General features: G+C 38.4%; 1 protein-coding gene across 1 annotated transcript in view; it reads left to right on the forward strand.

Moving 5' to 3' along the window:
- cstpp1 (centriolar satellite-associated tubulin polyglutamylase complex regulator 1) overlaps nt 1-26,807 on the forward strand; it is a 210,860-nt gene that overhangs the window by 133,824 nt on the left and 50,229 nt on the right. The window contains exon 4 of the mRNA XM_052029624.1: nt 7,942-8,026. Within this exon, the coding sequence (XP_051885584.1) occupies nt 7,942-8,026 (85 nt within the window). The remainder of the gene's footprint in view (nt 1-7,941; nt 8,027-26,807) is intronic.

A 26,807-nucleotide genomic window follows, 5' to 3' on the forward strand; every position in this document is an offset into this window, starting at 1 on the left:
GACATTAATTTTAGAATTTTAGAATATCTTGCATAGTTTTTCATCTCTTTCTCTCACATGGCTGATCACAATTGACTGACCTAGCCTGGGTTCCCTTTTTTATTATTTTCCTTGTATTTCCAGAAAATGGATGTGTTGTCTTCCAATTTCTATTTTTCATTCAAGGATTCACCAATAAGTACTTCAGTGAAATTGATCACTTCACTGGTGAGGATATTCTCATCATTAAACTATAGCTGGATACCGAAGAATGCCATTTCAAGTGTATGAAACAGAGACCAATTGACTCAGTAATATATTACATGTCTGTATGTCCAAGCAGCTACAAGTAAGAGCAGTAAGTAGTTTAATCTGTGTGAACTCAAATCAGTTTAATATTACAGCATTAAATTTAAGTATAATGCTTTTCAAAATTGGAAGCCATATGACCAAACATACAGAAAATCGAAATCTTCTAATTCGATACCCTTTTTCAGCAACACTTCTGTTGCAAAAGCAGAACATTCCTTTGAGCTAAACAGTGAAATAAGTGGAGGTTGAATCATTATCAAACATCTTTTGCCTACCATTTTATGAATAGGAATGCTTAATTATTATTCACATAATCCAGGAATTAGATACACTTTTACTTTGCACTATCACCCCTTTTGTCATTTTGTCCCTCCTCTTTTCTGCGCAGTCACAGACCTTTCATTCTCTCCTCTTCTTCCTACTTTCTCTGCATTTTAAGATTTACTTATTTCTGACCTTTCCAGGTTTTGGCGAAAGGTTATCTGTAAAATGTTTACTGCTTCTCTGTCCAAAGGTGGCATCTGAGTATTTCCTGCATTCCCTATTTTTGTTTTGGATTTCCAGCAACCACAGTATTTTCTTGCCTACGTTTGAATTCAGTAACTCTGCAAGCATTTAGAAATAGGTATTAGATAGTTTTCCTTTAAATTATCTATTTGTTGTAATGCAAACAAAGCTGGGTAGGATATTTCATTGGGATAATAACCACAGTAATTGTTTCTTTACAATTATGGGAGATTATTTCAGATGATTGGTTTTACTGTGAGAGATTATCCTTTTGTTCATCTATGATGGTTTCAAATGTTGTAACATCTTATGTGATTATCACCAGCAGCCAAATTATACAGTTTTAAAAGGAAATGGGAACAATGAGACCTGGGAATGCACATGAATCTTTGAAGGTGGAAGAACATATTGAGGAGATTTTTTAAAAGAAATACTTGATCTCTGGCTTTACAAATGGAGATGAAGAGTATAAAAATTATACAAATTAGGCTCTGGCTCGAACATTGAGGCCACTTCTGGGCAGCATGTTTTAGGAGCATGTTTAGACCTTTGATGGAAAGCAGATGAAGTGGTTCCAGAGATTAATGACTTCACTTGTTTGGAGAGACCAGAGAAACTAGGGTTATTGTCCTTAAAGCAGGAAACTTTAAATGGAAATTTTAGAGTTGTTCAAGATTGTGCTGGGAATTGATGGAGCATATAAAGGAAAATAGGTCCCAGTGGTAGAATGGTCAGTAACAACAGATTTAAAGAACTGGCTTAAGAACCAGAGGAAGCAAGACAAAAGAAACGTTTATGCACTTAGTTGTTATCAGAGATTTTCATGACTGGAAGGGTGGTGGATCTAAATGTATTAATAGCTTTCAAAAGTGAATTGGATAAATACTCAAAAGGCAAGATGTGCAAGCTCTAGGGAAAGAGCAGGAGTGTAGTGCTAATTGCATTCAAAGAGCCAACACTGGCCCACTAAATTGATTGCTGTTGGTGTCATTTTATGATTCTTTGTATGAATCAAGATTGCAACTTAACAATGTCATTCTGACCTTTGGTCAATAGAAGAATGCTTACTAGTGGCCAGACAGTTTGAGTCCATTTCCCCTTTTCTACACAATTCCATTTAGTTATGCTGGAAAGCAATGGCATAACTGAATCAAATTAATGTGAGCCATCCTCTGCTGTTGTTTGCATTCTTAACCTTGCTATATCTTTTGATCATTAATGGCCAATGCAACATTTACCATCTCAATTTTTTCCACTGCCCTCTTTCTTTCTAAGCTACTCCATTTTGAATTTGCATTTGCTCACAAAGGGCCAATCGCAATGTCATCATCTTCATACCCGCTGACAAGCGTGATGCCACTGTGCTTTGGTGAGCTGGCATCTACCTTTCAGAAGCTGAACAGACACTCAAACACCTCCCAACCCACCACTAAACATCAGGCCATTGTCTCCCAGATAGGCACTGAACTCAGCAAATTTGAACTCAGCAAACCGGATCAGCAAATTTACGGATGACACCAAGATTGGGGGCGTAGTGAACAGCGAGGAAGGCTATCAAGGCTTGCAGTGTGATCTTGACCAGCTAGGAAAATGGGCTGAAAAATGGCTGATGGAATTTAATGCAGACAAGTGTGAGGTGTTGCACTTTGGGAGCACAAACCAGGGTAAGACATACAGCGAATGGGAGGGCTCTGAGGTATGTGGTAGAAAAAAGGGACCTTGGAATATAGCCTCACCCTTTCCACCACTGACCCCTCAATGAAGACTCGTGTGTGTTCTCCCGACTTCCCCTTCCTGAAGTCCACAATCATTTCCTTGGTCTTGCTGACACTGAGTGTGAGGTTGTTGTTGTAACACCACTCAATCAATCTATCTCACTTCTGTAGGCCACCTCATTGCCATTTGAGATTATGCCAACAACAATGGTGTCTTCGGCGAATTTATAGATGGCTTTTGAGCTGTGCCTAGCCACACAGTCTTGAGTGTAGAGAGAGTAAAGCAGTGGGCTAAGCACGCATCCTTGAGGTGCGCCTGTGTTGATTATCAACGAGGAGGGGATGTTACTACCGATACGCACTGACTATGATCTCCCGATAAAGAAGTTGAGGATCCACTTGCAGAGGGAGGTACAGAGGGCCAGGTTTTACATTTCTCTTTTAATTTTATTCTTTTCTCTCTTCTGTTTTTAGTGCCATTTTTTCAAGTAATTATCACCTTGATACACACCCCCCAACCCCCACCCCTGCAATGTAATATATCTGTTTTCTCAGTTTTCCAGGTCTCAGAAGTGTCCTTGAGCCAATACATCGATCTGTTTCTCTTCTTGCTGATACTATTTGACTTGCTGAGTGCTTTTAGCATTTTCTGTTTCATTTTACATTTCCAGCATCTGCAGCTATTTTTTGCTCCAATATAATTTCTTGATTGTAGCCTAAGTAACCATCAATGGCGTTGTTCTCACATTGTATAATGTCTTCCAAGTATCTTGGTTTGGTTATAACTTGCACTCACGAACAGGTAATCATTATTCTATATTTAGTGTAAGGGAAATATTATGTGAAGTGATAGTTACTATGAAAATATTAACATTATTCAGTCATGAAAAGTAATTACTACCCACAGAACAGTGTCTAAATTCAATGTGGGGAGGAAGGAGTAATGAGAACACTTGAGAGGGAGAGGGAACTGCAGAAACTACAAATCTGCTACTCGAGGAATTAAGCAATGCTGTTTGAGAGCCTCTGCTGAGAGGGGAATAGGTCTGTGCTCTTAAAATCTTGTGAAATGACATCGTATTTTGTATACCCATTATTGTGATGTCACCAAACAGTGAAACGTCTCACCATTTTCTTCAAATTAAATTTCATTCCATTTGGCTGAAGATAAAGTTTGTTTATTACTGGTTTTAGTTCACTTTGTAGTATATTGCTTTACACAGTAATTTGTGTAGTAAACATAATAAACTCTCAATTTGTCAATAAATATCTAATCAAAAAATTCAGACTGCCATCAAAATTCACCATATTAGAGTAATGTTGAGTTTACATTGCAAATTTCCTCTTATTATCATCTCTTATTTCCTTCTCCATTATGAATGAAAGGCATTATATTGGACCTGGAAAACTTCAGACTTATGGAATTTCTTTTACCTTTGAGTAACTGGTGCATTTTCTTTGTTATGCATACCAATAAATATTTGAAAGAACTGGCTGTGATTTGTCACAGTGTTACAGTGTTATAACTCTGTAATATCTCAGGACTGACAGCTTTTGAAAGCACCTGTAGTTTGCATTTTTAATGCTTTTAAGCAGAAAATAAACCTTGAAGATAAGCCTGTCTGCACTCAAAATTAAAATTGTTTTCTTTGGTGAAGGACTCAGACCTGATGCTGTGTTCCCAAGGATATGCTAGCTTAGAACAAAAAACATGGAACATTACAGCACAATACAGGCCCTTCGGCCCATGATGTTGTGCCGACATTTTATCCTGCTCTAAGATCCATCTAACCCTTCCCTCCTACATAGCTCTCCATTTTTCTATCATTCATGTGCCTATGTCAGAGTCTCTTAAATGTCCCTAATGTATCTGCCTCCACCACCTCTGCCAGCTGTGCGTTCCACACACCCACCACTTTCTGTGTAAAAAAAAACTTACCTCTGACATACCCCCCCATACCTTCCTCCAACCACCTTAAAATGACGCCCCCTCGTGTTAGCCATTTTCGCCCTGGGAAGAATTCTCTGTCTGTCCACTTGATCTATGCCTCTTAGCATCTTGTACACCTCTATAAGTCAGCTCTCATCCACCTTCGCTCCGAAGAGAAAAGCCCTAGCTCGCTCAAGCTCTCCTCATAAGACATGCTCTCCAATCCAGGCAACATCCTGGTAAATCTTCTCTACACCCTCTCTAAAGCTTCCACATCCTTCCTATAATAAGACGACCAGAACTGAAAACAATACTCGAAGTGTGGTCTAACCAGAGTTTTATAGAGCTGCAACATTACCTCGCGACTCTTGAACTCAATACCCCGACTAATGAAGGTCAACACATCATACACCTTCTTAACAACCCTACCAACCCAAGCAGCAACCTTGAGGGATCTATGGATGTGGACCCCAAGATCCCTCTGTTCCTCCACACTGCTAAGAGTCCAGGCATTAACCTTGTATTCTGCCTTCAAATTCGATCTTCTAAAGTGTATCACTTCACACTTTTCGGGGTTGAACTCCATCTGCCCACTTCTCAGCCCAGCTCTGCATCCCATCAATGTCCTGTTGTAATCTACGGCAACATTCTACACTATCCACAACACCACCAACCTTTATGTCATCTGCAGACTAACTAACCCACCCTTCCACACCCTCATCCAAGTCACTTATACAAATCACAAAGAGCAGGGGTCCCAGAACAGATCCCTGCGGAACACCACTGGTCACCGACCTCCAGGCAGAATATGCTCCATCTACAACCACCCCCTGTCTTCTATGGGTGAGCCAATTCTGAATCCATACAGCTAAGTTTCCCTGGATCCGATGCCAACTCTGGATCCCATGCCATATAAGCTATGTCAATTAACACTGGATTTTTATGTGCAGTTGTGCAAAAATATATGTGAAATATATTGTGCTGGCAAACATTTCTTGGTTAAAATTATCCATTGCGATGTCACCATCTGTGCAACACTCCTTTCCTCCCTTCCCAACATCAATTGGAGCTCAACTGAAACTTACAACCTTCATGGAATAGTCTCAGTACAACAGGAGCATATCAGCAGTACTTTGTACTTAAAATTGCTATTCAAAGGACGTTTTGCTGACATTGGGAGATGTATTGTAAGTGGCTCAGGCACCTTCTTAGCTGACAAACTGTTACAAGTAGCGAGTGCTTTCAATAGTATTCAGCTGCTGAGATAGTCATACAATGGGTACTTCAATAATGACACTACGGACAGCATTAATTACTATTAGCAAAGATATGCTATCTCAGAAGACTCTAGTTGTACAGAGTCTTCAGAGACATTACATTCAACCTTGACTCTCTAATCAATGATGTAGCCATAATCTCTAATAGATGTGACTTTTTGTCAGAAGGACTTCAGTCATGCTCTCATGCCTGGATTCTCTTTCTCTCTGGTGTCAAGGTCACATTGACTCACAGCTACTGTATGACAAGATCTTTCCAAATTATCACAGTAAATCACTGCAATGTCTCCCAGTTTGTTGCTCATCACACCGTTAGAGGGATTACCCTTGTACTGTATTCTTGCAGAAATGATTTCTTCAACTTTGATTTTAGTGAGAAACAGGAGGCATCTCAGGCATGGGAGTCTGCCTGCATTAGTGGTTTCCCAGAAGCGCAGCAGCTGTTGAGTGCACAAATGTGACCTTAAGTTCTCCCATTAATAACCAAGATCTTTTCATCAACAGGAAAGGTTTCCATACAGAAACATATAGGTAGTTGTGAATGATCAGAGTTTCCTTATACTTGGTGTTTCTTGGAAGCATGCATGACACCTTCCTCTTCAGAGAGACCACACTGCCAGACATTTTCAGCAGCCAGTACTGCCCGCAATGATGTATCCTGGAAATGTTTCTCAGACTTCTCACACCAAGTTACACCACCAACACAGCAGCTAAATACTGATAGAATGACAGCCTTGCAAGTGCCAGAGTTGTGGAAAACACTATTGGCTTTCCAGAAATGCTATTCAGTTCCCATCTGTCTAGAGGTGCACAGGAGTATGCCAAGCATGTGCAGTATACTTTTTCATGGTGTGCTGCACAATTTTGCCAACCAAAGACAGCAGATGGTGCTGGAGTAAGATCAGCTCGAAGTCCCTGAACCTAAGCAATAAGGCAGAGCCTGAGCAGCTTTAGGAAGAAGACAGCTGCAAGGAGCTCATTCCTGCTCAACATCCCATTCTCTTCTAGCACTGTCAGCATGGAATATGAGTGACTTCCTCATAGATACTTCATGTAAGGAGTCTGCAAAGTCATAGTCCTCAAAGCAAAACAAGTTACCCTCTCCATACACAAATCATTATCTACAACATAATACAATAATAACCAGGCAGAGAAGCCTGGATTACATTTAATAATCCCTGACATGCTCCTTTGCAGGTAGAGACACAATGACTTCTATAAACGAATCCCTAATCTAATTATTGATGATGTAGTTTATCAACAATGATGTGGTCATCACACAGACACATTGCACTAATTCACATCCCTCTATCACAGGAGAAAGTGATGAGTTAATGCTGATTGCAGCAGTAAATTGGCAGGGGGCTTCCCATGTGTGCAGTGTGAATAGGATTAAGTTGATGGTTCTGATAATAATATAAATGGTTGCTGCAGTACCCATAACCAGCAATGAATCCAAGGTGACATACTGTATCTAATATATCTTATTTTATTATATATTCCTTTTTGGGATCTGGGCACTGCAGGCAAGGCCAGAGTGCAAGATGGTGCCAAAGCGTGGCAACTGATTGCAAGCTGCTCTCCGCAGATCTTTTCATACTCCTATTATAATTGTTCTATTCATTTACCATTTATTGTGCATCCCTAATCTGAGAGAGTGGTGATGAGCTGCATCTTGAACTGCTGCAGTCCTTCCAGTGAAAGCACTCCCAGAAGCACTCTGGTTGGTAAGGAGTTCCTGGATTTACACCCAGCGATGATGAAGAACTGGCAATGTATTTCCAAGTCAGACTGGTGTAGAACTTGGAGGGGAACCTGCAAGTGATGGTGTTACTGCTCTTTTCCTCGGTGGAAGAGATCACTGGCTTGGAAGGTTGATCTGAATGGTCTGGACCTCAAAATCTACATGTTCTTAGTAGTCTTTTAACTATTTTGTTTCAGTAGAGCAAATCTTAATGCCACCATCAAGTATTGTGTTGATTTCTTGCAAAAATGTGTTAAAGATCTGATTCACAAGCTCCAAATGTAAACTTAGTTAATTCTCAGCTAAATGAAGCATTTCACAACTAACAATAACTAAAAGATGTTCTCTCAATTTAGCAAATGCCATTAATAATTTATACTGTGGATCTTTTGTATTCATAATTATCTTCACGTATCAGACTATTACCAACTCTAGATTTATGCTGAAATGATTTAATTTCAAATTCTTTTATTTCAGATCTTCTGACGGTAATGGAGTACCATTCCTTACTTCAGCTTATTTGTCATGACTTTCCAATGGATCTTGCCCAGAAAACAGCAAGGTAATGTTCTATTTAACAAGCCTTTCTGAGAAGTTTCTTTAAACTGAGAAGTTCTGTGAAATACTGATTTTGTGGAGCAGGAGGTTTCAATATTATGTAGTTTCCTAAACATTTTGATTATTCAATAAGCTTATAAAAACGTGTTAAATTGATAAAGTAGCTTTTGTTTTCATTTCCCAAAGCTTTTTTAATACCAATAGAATTGTACTTGTATTGTGAAGGTGATCCTGTTAACCATTTTGTAATTAATTGTGAAGTGGCTCGACTTCACGCCTATTTTACAGATTGTGTGAAATAAACTAAAATGTACTTGTAGTTGTCAATTTACATGGCCACAGTTTTTCAGTACTTAAATACCACATTTTACAATATTAATGTATTTTATATGTTTCATTGCTGAAAGAGTGAAATTAATATTTATTGAATGTGCTTTGAAAACTGCACATTTATAATTTGTTTTATTAAATGTGAATTAATGGTTAATTAGATTTTTTTTCAATATTGGAAAGAATTAAAGCTTATCCGATCTATCTTCATAGCTACAATTTCCAGACCCAGTAATGTCTTTGTAAAGTTCTTTCACATCATCTCTAGTGTAATAACATCTTTCCTGAAATGTGCAGAGGAACTATAGGCAGTACTCAAGTTGTGGCTGAACTAATGCCAAAGATTTTCTAGTATTACCTCCCCGGTGTTATATTCTGTGCTTCAGCTAATGAAGGATAGCATCCTGATGGTGTAAGAACACCCATTAACCATGACCCTTTGCTTCCTGCCACTAAGCTAATTTTGGATCAGTTTGCCACCTTCCTTTGCAAATTGATCCAAAATTAGATTAGCGGCAGGAAGCTTTTTGACCAACCTTATCAAAAGCCTTGCCAAAATCTATGTAAGCTACTTCAAACACACTTCTTTCATTGACCCTCCGTGTTACCACCTCACAGAAGTCAATCAGGTTAATCAGGCATGATCTTTCCTTAATAAATGCATACTGATTGTCTCTGATTAATCTGTTCCTTTTTAAATGAAGGTTTATACTGCCCCTTGCAATGGATTCCAATAATATGTCCGCCACTGAGTTAAACCAGTAATTATTTGATTTATCCTTCCGTCCATTCTAAACAACTGTATAATATTAGTAATTCTCCAATTTTCTGACAGCACTCCTGTTTCCAAAGAGAATCAAAAGCACCCACTATTCCATCGTTTGCTTCTTTTAACAGCCTGAGATGTATGTCATCCACGTGTGGCAATTAATTAATTTTCAAAGATGATACTTCCGTTAATATTTCCACCTTTGCTATGTTTACCCATCCTAATATCTCACAGTTATTAACCTTAACTACCTCATTGAATCATCTACCTTTCTTTGTGAATACAATTATAAAACATTGATTAAGAACCTTAACCACCTTCTTCACCTCAACACTCAGGATACCTTCTTGGTCCCTAATAGGCTTTATTTCCTTTATTATCCTATTGATAAAACATCTTGTTATCCTTTGTTATGCTCTGATAAAACATTTATAGATTTTCTTTGATTTTACTTGCCAAAATTATTTCAGACCCTCATTTTGCTTTCCTAGTTTCCCTTTTAATTTCACTCCTCATTCTTTTCATTCTCTTTCAGCTTCCTGGTGTATTAAGCTCTCGGTGTGTGACATCATTTTCCCTTTTCTGTCTTCTTCCCTTTATGCATTTTGTCAGATGGAGACTACATTTCACAGTCTCACCCATTTTCTTTGTGGGAACATGTTTACCCAAATCCCTTGAATCTCCTTAAATGGCTTCCATTACAATGAGACTGAGTTATCTTCAAGTTGTTTTATCTCATCTACTTTTGCTAAGTAAAATGAATTACATGTTTTGAGAGTTTATAATCTGTTTCTTAAACTTGCTTTCTGTTCCCAGGTACAAGTGTCACCTGAGGTTGATAGTTAGAACTCAACTCCAAGCTTGATGCACTTGGCCACAAATAAGTTAACCATGCCCTCTTACAAGGAAAAACTACTTAGAGCCATAGAGTCATGCTGCATGGAAACAGGCCCTTCAACCCAACTCCTCCATGCCTACTGTGTTGCCCAAGGAGCTAGTCCCATCTGCTCGCGTTTGGCCCATAGCCCTCTAAACCGCTCCTATCTATGTACTTATCTAGATGGCTTTCAATTGAGCAAGAGTTCCTTTATAATATTTTTCAATTCGATTTGGAGGCAAGAATTCAGATAACTGTTTGAATCAAAGTATAGATTTCTTTCTAATATTTAAATTGTAATTCTCTACCTGAAAAAATCATAGCAAAGTTTTGTCCAACTTTTCATAGATTTAATAAAAAATCATCGATCTAAAATATTAACTTTGCTTCTCTTTCCACAGATGCTGTCTGACCTGCTGAATATTTCAAGCATATTCTGTTTTTATTTCAGATTCCAGCGTATGCAGTTTCCTTGCATTTCCTCTTTCTGTGCCATTTTTATTTGTTCTGAGCTGAATCTTTTTTTGTTTTGATAGCTGCTGTTTCTTTTGATTTTTATCTGGTGAATATAGTTTTGTAACATTGCTTTGACATCAGTCATAATTCACAAACAGGAGCAGTTATTGTACTGTCTTCAGAACTAAACTAATTAGACCTTGCGTTACAAAATGCTTTAAACAGTCTGGATGACAAGCTCTTTCAACAGCCTGGTATATAGTATTCAGGTATTCTGCACTGAAAATTACATTAAAAAAACACTACAGAAACCTTATCATTATGGTTTTAAAATTACATTAAAATATTTTCTAATCAATATTATGTTTAATGGAAAAATGGTGTTTTTTTCCAGATATACAAAGCAGCACTGTGTCTTTAGAGTTAATTGGACAAGGATATTCTTTTGAAAACTCTCCTGGAAGAAATTCTATATAAAATAAATCTGGTCATATTTATCTTTGAGGAAAATGAAAGATTCATTGAAGAATGCATTTTAAAAAATGAGTTTTTAACTTGTTTGGATTATCCATAGTCATTTAGTTTTACTTATAGCTCGGTCTGAATAAGTTATTTATTTTTCACCATGCTGTCAGTGATACTCTGCCAATTGAACCACACCTGGATTCATTCCCTCTCCATAATTACCTCCAAACCTCCACAATGAGTCATCAATGCTTCAAATTAACTCCAAGTCAGCCTGCTTTCAATTTCTGATTTGAATTTTGAATTCTCTCAAATCATCACCTTGTTGTTCTGCATTAAATGATGTTTCAATCCAATTGCTGCTCTGCTGTTGCTCTTTATTTTTCTTCCTTTGTTCTTTCTCCTTGGATGTTTACTTCTCATCAGCCAGTCAAAGGACCTTCAACCTTTTCTCTTTCTGGTACCTGGCAGCTCAAAACCCCAACCCTGACCTATTACTCACTACCCCTGTGTCATTTCTACTCTCCTGTCAGTTGCATTATGGCATTGTTGCAAACTGGGATAAAGAGTTGATTTCAGAGGTGATGTGAGACTCACTGCCCTTGATATGGCAGCATTGAACAAAAGTAACATCAAGGACCTGTAATAAAATTGAAACCATTGGAAATAAATCAGAAAACTCTCCACTGCCTAGAGTCATACCCTGCATAAAGCAGGTCAATTATCACAGCACAAGGCATCACTGAAAGAGCCCTTCATTGCAGTATCTTAATCCTAATTATTTCCAGCTGCATCATCAGTGATCTTAGTTCAATCATAAAGTCAAAAACAGGGATGATGCTGAAGATTGAACAGTGTTTACTTCCATTTCCAACTCCTGTATTAATGAAGCAGCCCATGCCTACATGTAAAAAACATCTGGACAACATTTAGTTTGAGGTGATAAATGATAAGTCTTATTTGTAGAGTGTCATTTGTAGGAGTCTTATTTGTAGATTGTAGAGTTCCAAACAATGGTGATTCTTTGCAAAATAAAAGGTCCACTTGCCTCCACATCAGTGTTGCCAAATCTCTCATTACCAATACCCTGAGGGTCACTCATAACCAGAGACCTTAGCCAGCATGTTGTGGCTATAATTTATATGATCTACATGATGTACTGTAACAACTTGCTGAGATTTCTTTCACATCTCTGAAATCTGCATATTATCCCACCAAAGAGAAAAATAGATGTAGTCACATGGGGATATACATGTTCTCCTCTGAATCACATACCATTCTGACCCGGAAAGATATAACAATCATTCAGATTGCTGGGTCAAAATTCTGCATCTCCCTACACAACAGCATTGTGGGAACACTTCACCATTAGAATCATGGTAGTTAAAACTGCTTAACTTTTTAATTTTGATCTTTTGACTCGTTTCTTATCTCTGACATTTGTCAGGTTTTGGCAGAACAGAAGACTGTCTAACATTTTGACAGCTGAAAGAATACAAAGTCACTTAGTCAATGGTGCTTGGGAGTGGCATGGGATAAAACCCCCAATGGATGAGCACCAAACATTCCCATAGTGATCACAGGTCAATTTGACAGATGGAGGTTAGGGGACACTTTTCTGGCTCACACGCAGGCTTCAAACAGGCCCTCTGGTAGCTCTCCCTGGTGATTGCACTAACCTTCAGCTGGCTTCTCCAGACTAAGCAGTTGCAGGCAGGGTTCTCCCAGTTCTGAGTTGGAATATTGAACTTCTAGAGATTGTGTGTAATTTTCTTACATTGGAGTTCTGTTTTTTCTCTGTGCCAGGGTAGGTTCTTGAGTCAGTTACAGAGCACAGCCTTCAGCAGGTGATTTTGAAATCGGTTCTCCATCTGTCACAGCCAACACTGCCTGTGAGTGCCTAACACGGCCTGTAGGCTAGATCTCTCAAGGATTTCATTGCTGGTGATCTTTAGGTCCCAAGTGACTCTAAAGATTTTTCTGATAATTCAAAGGCAGGAGGTTCAACTTCTTCTGTCGTATGGAATATGTGACCTGTTTTCACAGCCACAAAGAAGAGGAAACAAGCCTGATGGTCAGAAATGTTAGTGTTCAGATGAGTGACGTATTGCTCCAGTTACTGGAAGTATGGTTGGCAAATATGACAGAAATTTTGCTCATTTTTGCAACAAATTTCTTAGTGAGTTTGAGTTGTTTGCTGAGTGAGGTCTAGAGCTTCAATACTGATGCAGATTTTGGGAGGGATGTTACTCTGATTGGTACTCTGTGACATGACAATTGTTTTCTTTTGCCATTGTCAAGGTTGCCATACCACACTCAGTGCATTCATCGGAGAACTTGTTCATCAGGATCTGCAACTCATCAGCTGAGTTTGAGATAAATTCAGCATCATTTGCAAAGAGCAGATCCTGGCTGGGTGATGTGTCTATTACTCTGAAATCACCTGATGTTAAACAAGTTGCCATTTTCTTCTGATTCAGTTGACACACAAGCCTGATTATTTTATTTCTTATTATAGTAACAAGAGCCATATAATCAAATGATTCCATCCCTTTTCATTGATTAATTCCACAAACCACTTTTGATCTGTATCCATAATCTGCTTTCTTTTTAAAGAATACCTAATACACTCTTTTTATTACTACTAAATATTAATTAAACTTTGGATTGCAAAGTTCTCATTTATCCACATCTTCTATGTAATCTATTGCTATCATTTTTAATTTGTTAAATTTTGAACATTTTAGAAAAGGCTTCTTCAGATACAAAATTATGCAATACAGCTGTAATATTTGAAGGAAGGACTGTCTGCCTTCCTTGTATAACTGGCTCCAGTTGTTGTTGTGTTAGAACGTGTATTATTGCTTACACTGCCATACAGTGACAAGTAATTTGGAGGTTACAATGACATTGATGTAAATTAGAACTGTGGGCTATGAAGGAAGAGTACAGGCAGTATGAGCCTGCAATTCTACAGAATTCAGTTAGAGTCTTCTCTCCCATCATAATTACATTTATTGAAATAGTGATGAAAGAAATAACTCAAAATCTGAATTTTGTTTTAGAGAGACTAATCTTTCTCAGGTGTGATTCTAGAACCTTGTTTGTAGAGAGCCTTTTAAAGTTAAAGGCAAAACTCCTGAGAGTTGTAACAGGGTTAGGTCATATTTGTCCTCTAACTTTATCCTACTAAAAAATAAGAAGTGCATATGGTATAGATAACCAATAACACCACCACAATGGAGATTTTAAGCAATTAAACTGGTATGGATTTCAATGGACATATTGTGATACTCTGCAGTGTTCTATCCAGCTAGTTTTGGTTCTGGGTTAACTCCTGACTTTCTTTTATGTTGATTTTCTGAAGTATTACTTTAGAAATTAATAAGCTTTTAAAATGTGGTTATACTTTGGATTTCCTTTGTTTTCTCATTAATATATTTTATATTACAAAATGTTTAGCCTTGCAAAATTTCTCATGGAACTTCAATTTATTTCCTCATTTATGTAACAGGTATATTTTGTACTTTGTTCCTTCCCTGGGGGGACATCTACAAACCATGCTTGAACAAGTCTTCATTTTGCAACCAATAGGGAGTAATCAGAGTACAGCAAAAAAAACAGTTTGATAGATTTATTTTTTTATATATAGAAATGGACTCATCATGTTCCTACTCCTCACATACAGAGCAGCAAATGATATAAAAACACAGCAGAGTTCCCCTAAAGGCATATTATTATTCTTTACTATATTATCAACATGGTGTCCACCTTGTGAGAGATTGTGATATTTTGAGAAATCATCTGTTTAATCAAGAAGGAAGTTTGGGTTCAAGTGTTGTTACGTTAAATTGCAGCCAATGGTGGCTTGGAAGCTTGGCCACTGAATGACCTAGACAAGTCCTGAATAAAGCTGCCAGATTGGGTCCACAGCATGCAATGAGCAAAGCAACACAATGAATAAATTCACTTTAACATACTCTCCAATCTACCTTTGGCAGATGTATGTATCAATGGTAGCATTGGTGGAAGTCATTACTGCACAGTGAACATGCAAACATAAGAAATAAAAACAGAAATAGCCCACTTATATCTGCTGTTTCATTCAGTAAGGTCAAAGCTGTCCTTTTACCTCAATGCCAGGCTCCAGCACTAACTCCCTCCAATCCCTTGATGCTGTTTACACCTAAAATTCTCTCCCTCTCTGTCTTGAATATACTCAGCAACATAGCCTCCATAGCCCTTTTGGGTGGAGTATTCCAAAGATTAACCACCCTCTGTGTGAAGAGATTTCTTCTCTGCCCTGAATGGCCAATTCCCCCTGTTCTACATGCCTCAGCCACGGGAAAAAACAACTGTAAAGTCTCTTAAGAATTTTGTATGTTTCAATTCTTCTCGACTCAGCAAAGCTTAGGCCTGCTCAATCCCTTTTCATATGAACAAGCCAGCCATCCTAGGGTTCAATCAATGACCCTTTGCTGCAGTCTCTCTGTCGTAAGTATATCCCGCTGAGGTCAAGAGCCAAAACCTGTACATGTCCATCTTTGTTTTTAAGATAGTAGTCAAACCTTGTGACTTTTAATGAGTTATCCTTGTAGATTTGAAGCTTTTAGCTGGAAGTTCTTTCTATTCATTTTTGTAATCCAACCTAGTTTTACTTTTTTTTTGGTCAGGTGCTATCAATAGAATAATTAACAGTTTTTATACAGCCTTTGTTCCCAAGCCCTCATTTTGTGTGTTTTGCAGTCTTGGTCGAAGAGGTAAGCAAGCCATTCTGGGAGGACTCCATATTGTATTTGTAATTAAAGAGCCTGATACTAAGGGAATCCTTTAAATCCTTGAAATTGATATCATGTATTCACCTAGTTTAAAAAGAGAGACTCAGAACCAGAGCATGAAACATAGTGGTCTTCAGAGAGGGCTTTGGTAAGTAAGAGGGCTTTGATGAGTGTGGTCTGTGGGAGATTCACAATATTAGCTTTCAGTCCAAAGGGGTGACATCAGTGAACGTCAGGTAGGTGGATGATTAGTTTTGTCTGACAATTTTATAGCTTATTAGTTACTACTAGGGCTACGATATGGCATCACACTTTGGTCGAGTGCAATGCATTTCCTGCACCATGTAAGAGGTCATGGGTGTTTCAAGTGTGGTCCTGACAACCATGTCTAATGTCTCCTGCACTAGCATCTTTTCCACATTTCAGGCATTGTGGCTAGAGTCACTGTGGTGCATCTGTGAGGCCAAGATTGGTAAGTTTAGAGAGAAGGTCTCATCACAGCTTAAGCATGGGCAGAGGAAAAGTCCGTGGGTGACCAGTGACTCACATACCCTTTCTCAAGGGCAGACAGGGATGGTAAATAAATGCTGGCCTTGCTGCTGATGCCCAGATCTTGAAAAATAACTAAACACTTCTGGTCTTAGCAACCCATATGTGATTTGGGTTGTAAATTAGGTTCCTTAGCTAGGGTACTAAATGAAATACTAAATATTGTGCATGCCAACAGTCCTGGTTTGAGGCAAAAAGCAAGGTTGTTAGCACATTTTACAAAAGTTTGTAACTTCATGGAGCCAATAAAATTAACCTAGGAGTTGGGGAATATTCTTTCTGATCCAAATTGGTTGATTGTTTGGCAGTGCAGTTAATTAATTCTTAGCAATAGAAACTGATTGATGAATCCAAAGGTTTGTTTCCTTTCTCTTGCTGGATGAAAAATGATAGTTTGAAGGATGACAGAGAAGTCTACAGTTTTGCTGGTTAGTTCAATGATACTAGTTTATAAAGTAAGGACACCACCATATGATGGATAACATTTACGTATTCTATTTTTAATTCGCAGGCAATATGAGAAAGGAAAATTGTTCTTTGAAAATAATTATTTTTAATATTGTGAATGAGAGTGTTGATTTATAGTTAGTCTTTTGTCACCAGAATTTTTGTCAGTCCGCTTCACAGAAAGTAGAAGAAATCATTTGATGCTTGGGAGAGGACAACATCCATTCATTCAGGAAACATAATGAGGTTTTGTCATTGTCTCAGGGTCAGGATATTATATAACTAGATATCATGCAGTAGCTACAGTATATGTTCCTTGATGTACTTCTGGGAATGATCAGTGACAAGATCAAAGATATTGAATACAGAATCTCAAAATAATGGAACTGTTGGTGCCATATCCCAACAGTGTATCCAGAAAAATTAAGATGTAACCACAGTGTCTCCTGAATGCTTTACTTTTGTTATTTCACTGCAGGCAATAATCTCCATGGAAGCTAACCTCTGTGCTTTTAACACATACAAAATGCTGGAGGAACTCAGCTGGTCAGGCAGCATCTATGGAGGGAAATGAACAGTCGATGTTTTGGATCGAGACCCTTTACCAGGACTGGAAGGGAAGAGGGCAGAAGCCAGAATAAAAGGGGGAGGAGCACAAGCTGGCAGAAGATAGGTGAGACCAGGTGACAGGGGAGATAGGTGCTGCCTGACCTGCTGAGTTCCTCCAGCATTTTGTGTGTGTTGCTCCAGAATCTCTTGTGTCTCTGTGCTTTTAAGGCCAGATGAAATTCTGAAATTTTAATTGTGCCAAATTTCTCAGCTATTACTTAAATTAGTTAGAAATAATTATCTTATCTTCTCTTGTATTTACATTGATTTTAAATGTTTCTCATGATCAGATACATTTAGAAACAATTGAAAAGACCTTTGACGTAATTTTCTGTCTAAAAGTCCATTAGAATCTGCTGTCTGAGGCCTAGAAGTAGCTCATGGGCCATACTGCTTTGTAGGAATGTCGTGGCTGAGAGAGCTCAGTAGTTGGGAGCTGTGCAGCTATTAAAGGTAAGTGCTGTTGCAGAATTAGTGGTAGGGGAAGAAAGTGTTGAAGGAGAGAGGGATGAAAGGAGGGTTAGTGTGGGGGTTGGGGCCATACTGTATGGTTTCTTAAGTTCAATTTCAGCCTTTAAGTCAGAATTGCTAAGAAGACACTCTAATAGGATATTGCATTAGCATCACACTCCTTTATAAATTTTTGAAAAATCCAGTTGTGTCATATCATAGAATCATAGAAAGATACAGTACAGAAACAGGCCCCTCGACACACCAAGTCTGCACCAGCCATAGCACACCCATTAACACTAATTCTACATTAATCACAGTTTATTCACCCTACTCTTCCCAGATTTTACCACTGGCCTACACACTAGGGGCAATTTACAGGGGCTATTTTACATACCAACCAGCCTGTCTTTGGGATGTGGGGGGAAGCTGGAGCATCTGGAGGAAACCCATGCAGTCACAGAGAGAATGTGCAAACTCCACAAAGACAGCACCCAAGGTCTGGATTGAACCTAGGTCTCTGGCAGTGTGAGATAGTGGCTCTACTAGCTGTACCACTGTGTTGCCCAGTGTCTTGACTTCTGATTGTGCAAAGATTGCCGGACACTGTTATCTCTGCCAAAGTCAATTAAAATGTTTGTGCTTTCTACGTGGCTCCCCAATTGGTTCTATAAAAATGTAAGAAACAGTAGGCCTTATGGCCTGTCAAACATGTGCCACGACTTGATTTGAAAACATGTACTGGATCTCAGTGATACTTTTTGGACTGATGCAGAGTTTCCTTTTTAAACTCAGCCACTTCTTCCTGTTTTCTTGGTGCATTTTAAAATCTAATATCTGGGAGCAATATTTTTGTGTCCTTATGTACACCTGGAGGTCTCTCTCATGACTGCAAGAATCAGATTTGCAACCAAGCAGTATAAATTAGTTTTCACTGTACCTCGGTACAAGTGACAATAATAAACCAATACCAATGCTACCAATTGGAAATCAATACTTCAGTGACTCATTATAGATTTGTTGCTAAAGTATAATTGCAGCCTATTTGTCCTTGTTCTTGACCTACAAGCACATTGTGCTACATCTTTCAATATGGAAAAATATTCTGTTTCCTAGCATAAGCAGTCAGTATGTTAATCAAAAATTCATCAATATCTTTTTAAAAGATAAAAAAAAGATTAGTACTGATGACATTATTCAGAAAATGGTTAGAAGAGCTAACTGACATGGTGATGGAAATGAAATAAAATAACTGGAAGCGGTAATTAACTCATAATTAATTCAGAAGTCTTATTACAACTAATTTAGCTCTTTCACAGTGTCAGTTTATTAACTACTCTCAGCAAGTTCCTCTGACAATGTCATGCCCTGTGTTGAAAGACAAACATTGAGCACACCAACAGAAAAAAGGCTAATTATGAACTTTTCTGGTGATCATTTATTTTCACAAAAGTGAAATACTTCTGTTTGAGGGAGAGGAGCATTTGCTGTAGTTGTGCTTTATGAAGATTAGACGCTTCCAGATGAGGGACAACATAGCCAGGTCCAGAGTAAGCTGTCTTTCATTGAGATCCAAGACCCTGTCTGCTCTTTCAGCTCAATATAAAAGGTCCCTTGGCAATATTTTGAAAAAGACCAAAGGAGTTATCCCCTGTATAGTGGATAATGTCTACTCCATAATCAAATTCACAAAAAACAAGTTATTTGGTCACTTCCTTGCATCACTGTGAAAGCTTGCTGAGTTGTTTCCTATATTGCGAAAGTGACTGCTCTTCTGAGTACTTTATCAAGTGTAAAGTGCTTGGGACATCCTAAAATCATTAAAGATGCTACATTTTATGCTATCATATTTGCCCTTACCCTATTAAACACCATTTAGGTTGTTGCCCTAAGGAAAGATTTTCAAATCAGTGGCAATTTGAGGGCAGTTGTACATTTATTCATTGGAAGCTGACAGATCAAGATGAACCTTTACTAATCAAGGGATTTATCTTGGCATCCTAGGCCTAGGCTGAATTTATCCCACAAGTTAGAGACTTGATACAAACTCGCTGTACCAGCAAATAATCCATTTTTTAAATTAATTCGTGCATTTTTATATTTTTGAAGTAGATTTTCTGTGGGTGCTTACAATAAAACAGGAAAATTGTTTCCAATAATAATAAACACAATAATATTTATTAATTCATTCATGATTTTGACATCCAGACATTGCCAGCGAGATCAGTGTTTATTGCCATCCCCAGGTGCCACAGAGAAGGTGCTGATGAGAGATGCCTGTTTGAACTGCTGCAGTCCTTCAGTACTCTCCCATTGCCATTGAACAGAGTTTTTCAGGATTTAGACCCAGCCATGATGACGATCTGCCAATATTCTTCCAAATCAGGATGGTGTGCAGCTCAGAGGGGAAGCTGCAGATAGTTTTCATTCACCTGCTGTCATCCTCCTCCTCGGTGAGAGAGATTGCAGGTTTGGGACGTGCTGTCAGGGTAGGCCAGACAAATAACTGCAGTGCATTTTGTAGATGGTGTACACTGCACTGCTGTGCACTGCTGCTGAAGGAATGAATGTTTAGGGCCAGTGCCAATCAAGTAGCCAACTTTGTTCTGGATGGTGTTGAACTTCCTGAGAGTTGTTGGAACTGCATTAATTCCTTCAAATGGAGAACAGCTGTTGGAATATATCAACTTTGTTTATTCCACCATTTCTTGACTCATATCACATCTTGACTCAGTTCATATCATTTGGGTGCCTCATAGCTCCTGTGACTCTTATGCTGTCTTTGTGGAGTTTGCATGTGCTCCATGTGTGTAGGTGAGTGGTAGAATCTAGGGTTAAGTTGATGAGAATGTGGGAAGAATAAAATGGGATTAATGTAGGAAGGGTGCTTGATTTTTAGCATTGACCCAGTGGGCCAAAGGGCATGTTTCTGTGCTGTATAACTCTTTGTTTCATAATCACACTAGATCAACCTGAATATATTCATGATCACATAACTCTCTTATATGCACATGTATATTTCTTGCAGGTTTTAAGTGATTTACATGTACATCTCTGATTTTATTTTCTGTTTCCACAAGATTTCCCTTTATACCACATATTTCAACTATCACTTCAACATCCCATTTCTGAATGTCAGTTTTGCAAGGTGTTGTTTAAAATATGAACTCTACCGTGTTGTTTAAAATGCCATTCAGCATGTCTAGAATCATGATTTTTGTCTCAGTCTCACTTGCTTAACTTCCACTCTCCCCTCAAAATTTGGCTAAACTAAGTTTAGCCTTATTCAGTCTTCAACACATTAGCAACTGAGCAGGACTATAACATGTTGTAGACTGTGACATCATTTTGTATTTAAGCAAATATTTAGCTAATTGATGTCTTAATTTAAATGGGCACTCCTAAAATGCCTGTTCTTTCAATGCTTCTTTCACCGTTCTCAGATCTTTCAGTTATACCATTTGATGCTTGATAATGTGGTAAACTAAACGTAAGCTCAGCACCATTTTGTTTCACAAAGTTCTCAAAGTCCCGCATGGTAGGCCGGTCCAGAAGGTTAGGGCACATGGGATCCAAGGTGAGTTGGCAAACTGGACCCAAAATTGGTTTGGTGATAGGAAGCAGAGCACAGTGGCGAGGGGTGTATCTCTGTCTAGTGGTGTAACCAGTGGTGTATCGCAGGGATCAGTGCTGGGATTGTTGTTATTTGTCATATAAATGACTTGGATGAGAGTGCGGGTGGACTGATAAAGAGAAGGCTGTGAAAGTGTACAGAGGGACATAGATCAGTTGGAAAGTTGGGCAGAGCTGTGGCAGATGGAATTTAATCCAGGCAAGTGTAAGGTAATGCATTTTGGGATATCAAGACATGTACTGTAAATGGCAGGGAAGTTCAGACTGTTGTTTTACAGAGACACCTTGGGTGGGAGTGGTTCATAGCTTCCTGAAAATGGCAAGACAGGGTAGTGACAAAGGGATTCAGCATGCTTGCCTTCATAGGCCGAGGCATTGAGTACAAGATTTGTGACATCATGTTGCAGCTATACAAAACATCGATCAGGCCACACTTGGAGTATTGTGTTCAGTCTGGCCGCCACATTACAGGAAGGATGTGGTAACATTAGAAAGAGTGCAAAAGAGATTCATCAGGATGTTGCCCAGAATGGAGGGCTTTGCATACAAGGAGAAATTAGATAGGTTGGGTTTACTTTCACTGGAACATAGGAGCTGAGGAGTGACCTTATTTATAAAATTATGAGGGGGATAGATAGGGTCAGTCTTTTTCCATCATAATGAACAGTGAACTCAGTGGCAGCTGGTTTAACTCTCATAATACAGCTACTTGTTTCTTCATCCACTTCCATAATGACATTTGAATCATCAACTCATTGGTTAAACATAGCAGGAATAAAAGTGATAAGTAGACCTTCAACTGTGTCATGTTGGTCAGATCAATTGCATCCAGCACTGCTTTAACCTTGTCCAGCATTGGTTGGAGTCCTTCAGTATCTGTCATCTAAAAAATATAGACTACTTCTAAGGCAACAAAGGCACAACATGCTCCAAGACATTGAAGCCCATCTTCTAGATTCTCCTTGTTCCTGCACTCTCTTTCTAGACATTGACAAATCAAGTTGTTGATGACCCCTGGTTAGCCTCAGTTCAAACTATTCATCATCCTCTGAAGAATGTCCAGAGCTGTGCTACCCCAAATGGAAATCTGTTATAATGAGACATTGTAAGATGAGTATTAATCACTACAGAAGTCTTTAAATATTTATTTATATCAATCTGCTGATAAACAACGACATGTCAAGGATTGTGAAGGTCTGTCTTCCATCTCGCTAAGAAAATAAATCACCGAGTGGTAAGCAGTGTATGTCCATTTTCTCATTGTGCTAATATCTTTCACTACCAAAACAGATAATGTCACATAAGAACACAAAAGATTTCTTGCCACTTCAGTGTCTATTTAGTTGCACCCTCTGGTTTACTAGAATAACCACAATAGCTTTTTTTTAACATGAACCCCATGCTATTGGACTTATCAGGAGATCTCTTATCCCGAAGCATACACATCCAATTTCCTTTTCTGACCATAATGTATCTGCATGGCCTCCCTCTTCCCTGCATGAAGTATATTGTCCAACATACTCACCCAGGTGTCTCAAGCTGCACTGAATCTCCTTTTTGTGCAGTGTTTTTGACTGTATTCTCTCATGTGCCCACACTTGCTGATATTCATTCACAAAAAGTTCCCAATGTGCTGAAATTTCTGCTGTGGTTACCTGTGCTGTTGACTTGAGGTAAGTCTTTTCTGCTTGACTCTGAGTCTTTCTTTCCTTTATGTGAGGTTTGTTCTTTACATCCATACCACCAATTTGTATTAGCATTCCTCGTCTAACTATATCTAGTACCAAGAATACAGTATAATGAATCACTTGGAGAACAGCTAAAAGACATGTATCTCATTATTCAGTATTTCCTCATTGCATGTTTACATATCTGTCATCCATATAATCCACATGTTTACATAAACTACAATGGCCTACAAACATTTTCAATCCAAATATATTCAAGACAGTTGAAAATGTCTATGTGGTGCTATATTTAGAAGTACAGACTAATGACTAGCACATAGATTACTGTATCTAATTTTGTATGTTAGGAATTTTCTACATCACTACAGTGACTACCACCTAAGTGTACTTAATTGGCTGTAAGATTTTGAATGGAATTATATAAATTTAGAAAAGTAAGATCTTTCCCATTTGCTCTTCTATTCCTAGGTATTTTTCTAAATTTCTACTTCCTCATTCACAGTGATAAGAACATCGGGGTTCTGTATTACATCTGCCATGGAACTGGATGAATCATTAACTTCGTTCAACTTACTCAGAATCCTGTAGGGTTTATCGCACAGCTTGTGCTCAGGAAAGAGAGATGCCTAAACTTGGCTCAACAAGCTATCTTTTATCACCCTATTCAGATTAAATATGAGTTCCCTTTGTTGAGTTTAATTGAACTGAATTTATTTTCAGTGAAGTAGAGAAAATTGAGATGGGGAAAGGGAATGTTATTAAACTGCTCTGTGGCATAGATGGTTGATTATTTGATGTGGACAGCCTGGAGGGTAAGAATACAAAATTAACACAATTCAAGCTTTAGCAAGAGATGAGGAAAAAAAAGTATTCCTAACAAGTACATGGAACAATTTCATAGCAAAACAAATGTTTTACTTATGATTATCTCCTTCAAAATCAGAAATAGATACATTTCTGCTTAGGAATTGAGTAGGTTGTACCTCTAAGTAATGGACAAAAATAATTAAACTTTCTTTGAAATGTGATTCTAGCTACATCAAAGGGAATTCATCAGTGGTAGGCAGATAGAGTTCAGAACTAAAATGTGTCAGCTTCACTCAGTTAGTAACACTCCCACAGAATCCCATGATGATGAGTTTAAGCTTCACGTAAGGACTTGAGCACATATCCTAGCTTCGTGCTTCATTACAGTACCTAAAGAATGCTGCCTTTTTGGCTATGCCATAATTAGAATGTGACATGAAACCTAGAACTATTTGTTCCTGTGGTTCAAATTTTATTGAATTCCTAATTAATTGCTTTTTGAATGATCTTGCTGCGGAATGGCTCCCGAGTTCACCTACAACAGTTACTTCGCTGAAAAATAATTGTGCCTGAAAGATGCACATGATTATGTAAATAGCCAGCAACACGTGGCAAGGAACAGACTTTCATAAGTTATGGAGTGTCATATGTTTCTATCCAATTGTGCTGCTCTGCTGTTTGCTTTGTGAAAGAAATATTGTCTACTTAATCCCCCTGTGATTTGCATGATGGTACTGCCTATGTACATTGGCCATAAACTTGCTACAGAGTAATGAATCTGGAAATTATTGGAAGAAAAATTCATCTTGATGGTGATTGGTAATGACTGATGATCAGCCCAGAACATAAGCAGTTGTAATTATGGTGTCCTTTGTTCAGCTGGTTGTGAATTGTTTTTTGGAGATTTATAACATTCAGATTTTTTTCCTTTATTTTCTTGTTTACATCTATTTTCCCTCTCCTGATCTTTCCTTCATTACCCACTTTGACAATGAATTCAACCACAATAATTCACCATTTTCATCAGTGCTTCCTCTGTTTATTTCTTATTCTTTTTATCTCACTGTTTTCTCCCTTTAGTCACCAGGGCCCCATTGGACCTGTTGACCTACCTGTGCCGTTAATCAGTTTGTACTTCCAGTAACTTTATTGGCTATATTTTTTAGTTCCTGAACTTTCTTGAACAAAAGCCCATGCCTTCCCTAACTCCTGGAAAATTATGACCCAGTTTATTTTTAGTGAACATATATAGTAATCTTTTCAGAATTTAAACAGGCACAAACACGTCTAACCAACGGTGCACACCATGATTTTCCCCACTCTTCCAAAACACAAGTTAATATATTTATAGAAAGCATAAATAATAAAATGCATTGTAGAAGTAGAAGTACTCTTTGGGTGGCATTACTTGAGGTTAAAATTGTATTTGAAATCAAGCTGTATATGTTTTAAGCAAAGCTGTTGCACCTGTGTTTACCTAACTTCTGCAGTACATCGACATATACAGATTGTAACTGGTGTAAGCAATGAATATATTTGTATTTTACTTAAATGGGGCATTATAAATTGTGGTTTTGTTTTTGCTTTGAGAGGAATTTCTTTTTTTTTGTTATTTATGGAATTAAACAAAAGGCTGCAAGACTTTTGATGTGGCTCAGTACTTTTTAAGTGATGCTGCAGGCAATGCAAACATGTTTTGGAATAGTTTGTTCATGGCTTAGAGTGAAATGGCTGGAGCCAAGTATATTTAATTATACTACATTCAGATATAGAAAGTACAAATAAGAATGATTAAAGGTACATGTGTAGCTTTAATCTTCTGCATAGATATTCACTATCTTAGACTTAAATTTGCTGTTTTGTTTTACAAAGGTGTCCATTTTCATCATTTTCTTTAGCCTCATTCTGAATTTGATATTAAATAGTAGACAGGAGAGTCAAGGTAAGGGCAGGGTCTGTCAATTAACCTGCCATGGCTGAGGAGAGGCATACCCTGCAGTTGAGACCCTTAATATTATAGGGATGACACTCATATGATAACTATCCAAGTATATAGCATTGTGGATTGGCAAGGGGGATCTTTAGCAGCAGGAGACTACATCCCCTGAGCCAAGTGCATGCAGTTGCCAGTACTGGGAAAAGAGCATCAGCTTTAGGCTGTAATCAGGATTGGAAGAGGGAAAGCAGATGATTGGGATAAAGGCGGTGGGTGATGGGGAGAAGAATGTAGGATGTTAACTGAGAAAGTGGGGAGTGGGGTTTAGGTTGGGAATCGAAAGTGGACGTTAGGCTGGAACAAAAATAGAAAATGGTGGAAATATTCAACAGCTCAGGCCTTAGCTGTGGGAAGAGAAACAACGTCATTGTTTCAGCTTGGAGACTTTTCTTCAGAACTGAAAAGGAGATAAAAGAAGCTTGTAAAGGGTGGGTGGAGGAGGAGAATGTCTCTGATTGGGTAAAACCAGGGAGGAAATTGGAAAAGACTGAAGAATGGAAGAAGACTTTAGGCAGCAGGTTGGAGAAGGGGTTTAGCCAGTAGGTTGGGAGAGGGGGTTTAGGCTGTATTTTGGGAGAAGGGGATTAGACTGATGATGTTGTTCAGGCTGGTGATCTGGAAAGGGTGAAATTGGAAAGCTAGAGGTTTGGATAAAGGTTGGGAAGAGGGAAGTTGGTGATTTTGAGTAGAGAAAACCAGCAATTGAGAAGGCTAGAGAGTGGTTGGTTATTAGGAGGTTTGGCTTCTTTGAGAGATCTGAGGCAGGTTGCAAGCACACTCCTCCTCTCCTGCTCCTTTTGGTATGCAAAGTGTGCTCAAAGAGAAGCCTACCTTGGAAAGCTAGCAGCTTCTGCCAGTCATCAGATCCAACAGATCAGGCAACCACTTCTATTAAATTTACATTGTGACACCCATGGCGACATCTGTTTGT

The sequence above is a fragment of the Pristis pectinata genome, chromosome 14, assembly GCF_009764475.1.
Source record: "Pristis pectinata isolate sPriPec2 chromosome 14, sPriPec2.1.pri, whole genome shotgun sequence".
Classification (NCBI taxonomy): domain Eukaryota; kingdom Metazoa; phylum Chordata; class Chondrichthyes; order Rhinopristiformes; family Pristidae; genus Pristis; species Pristis pectinata.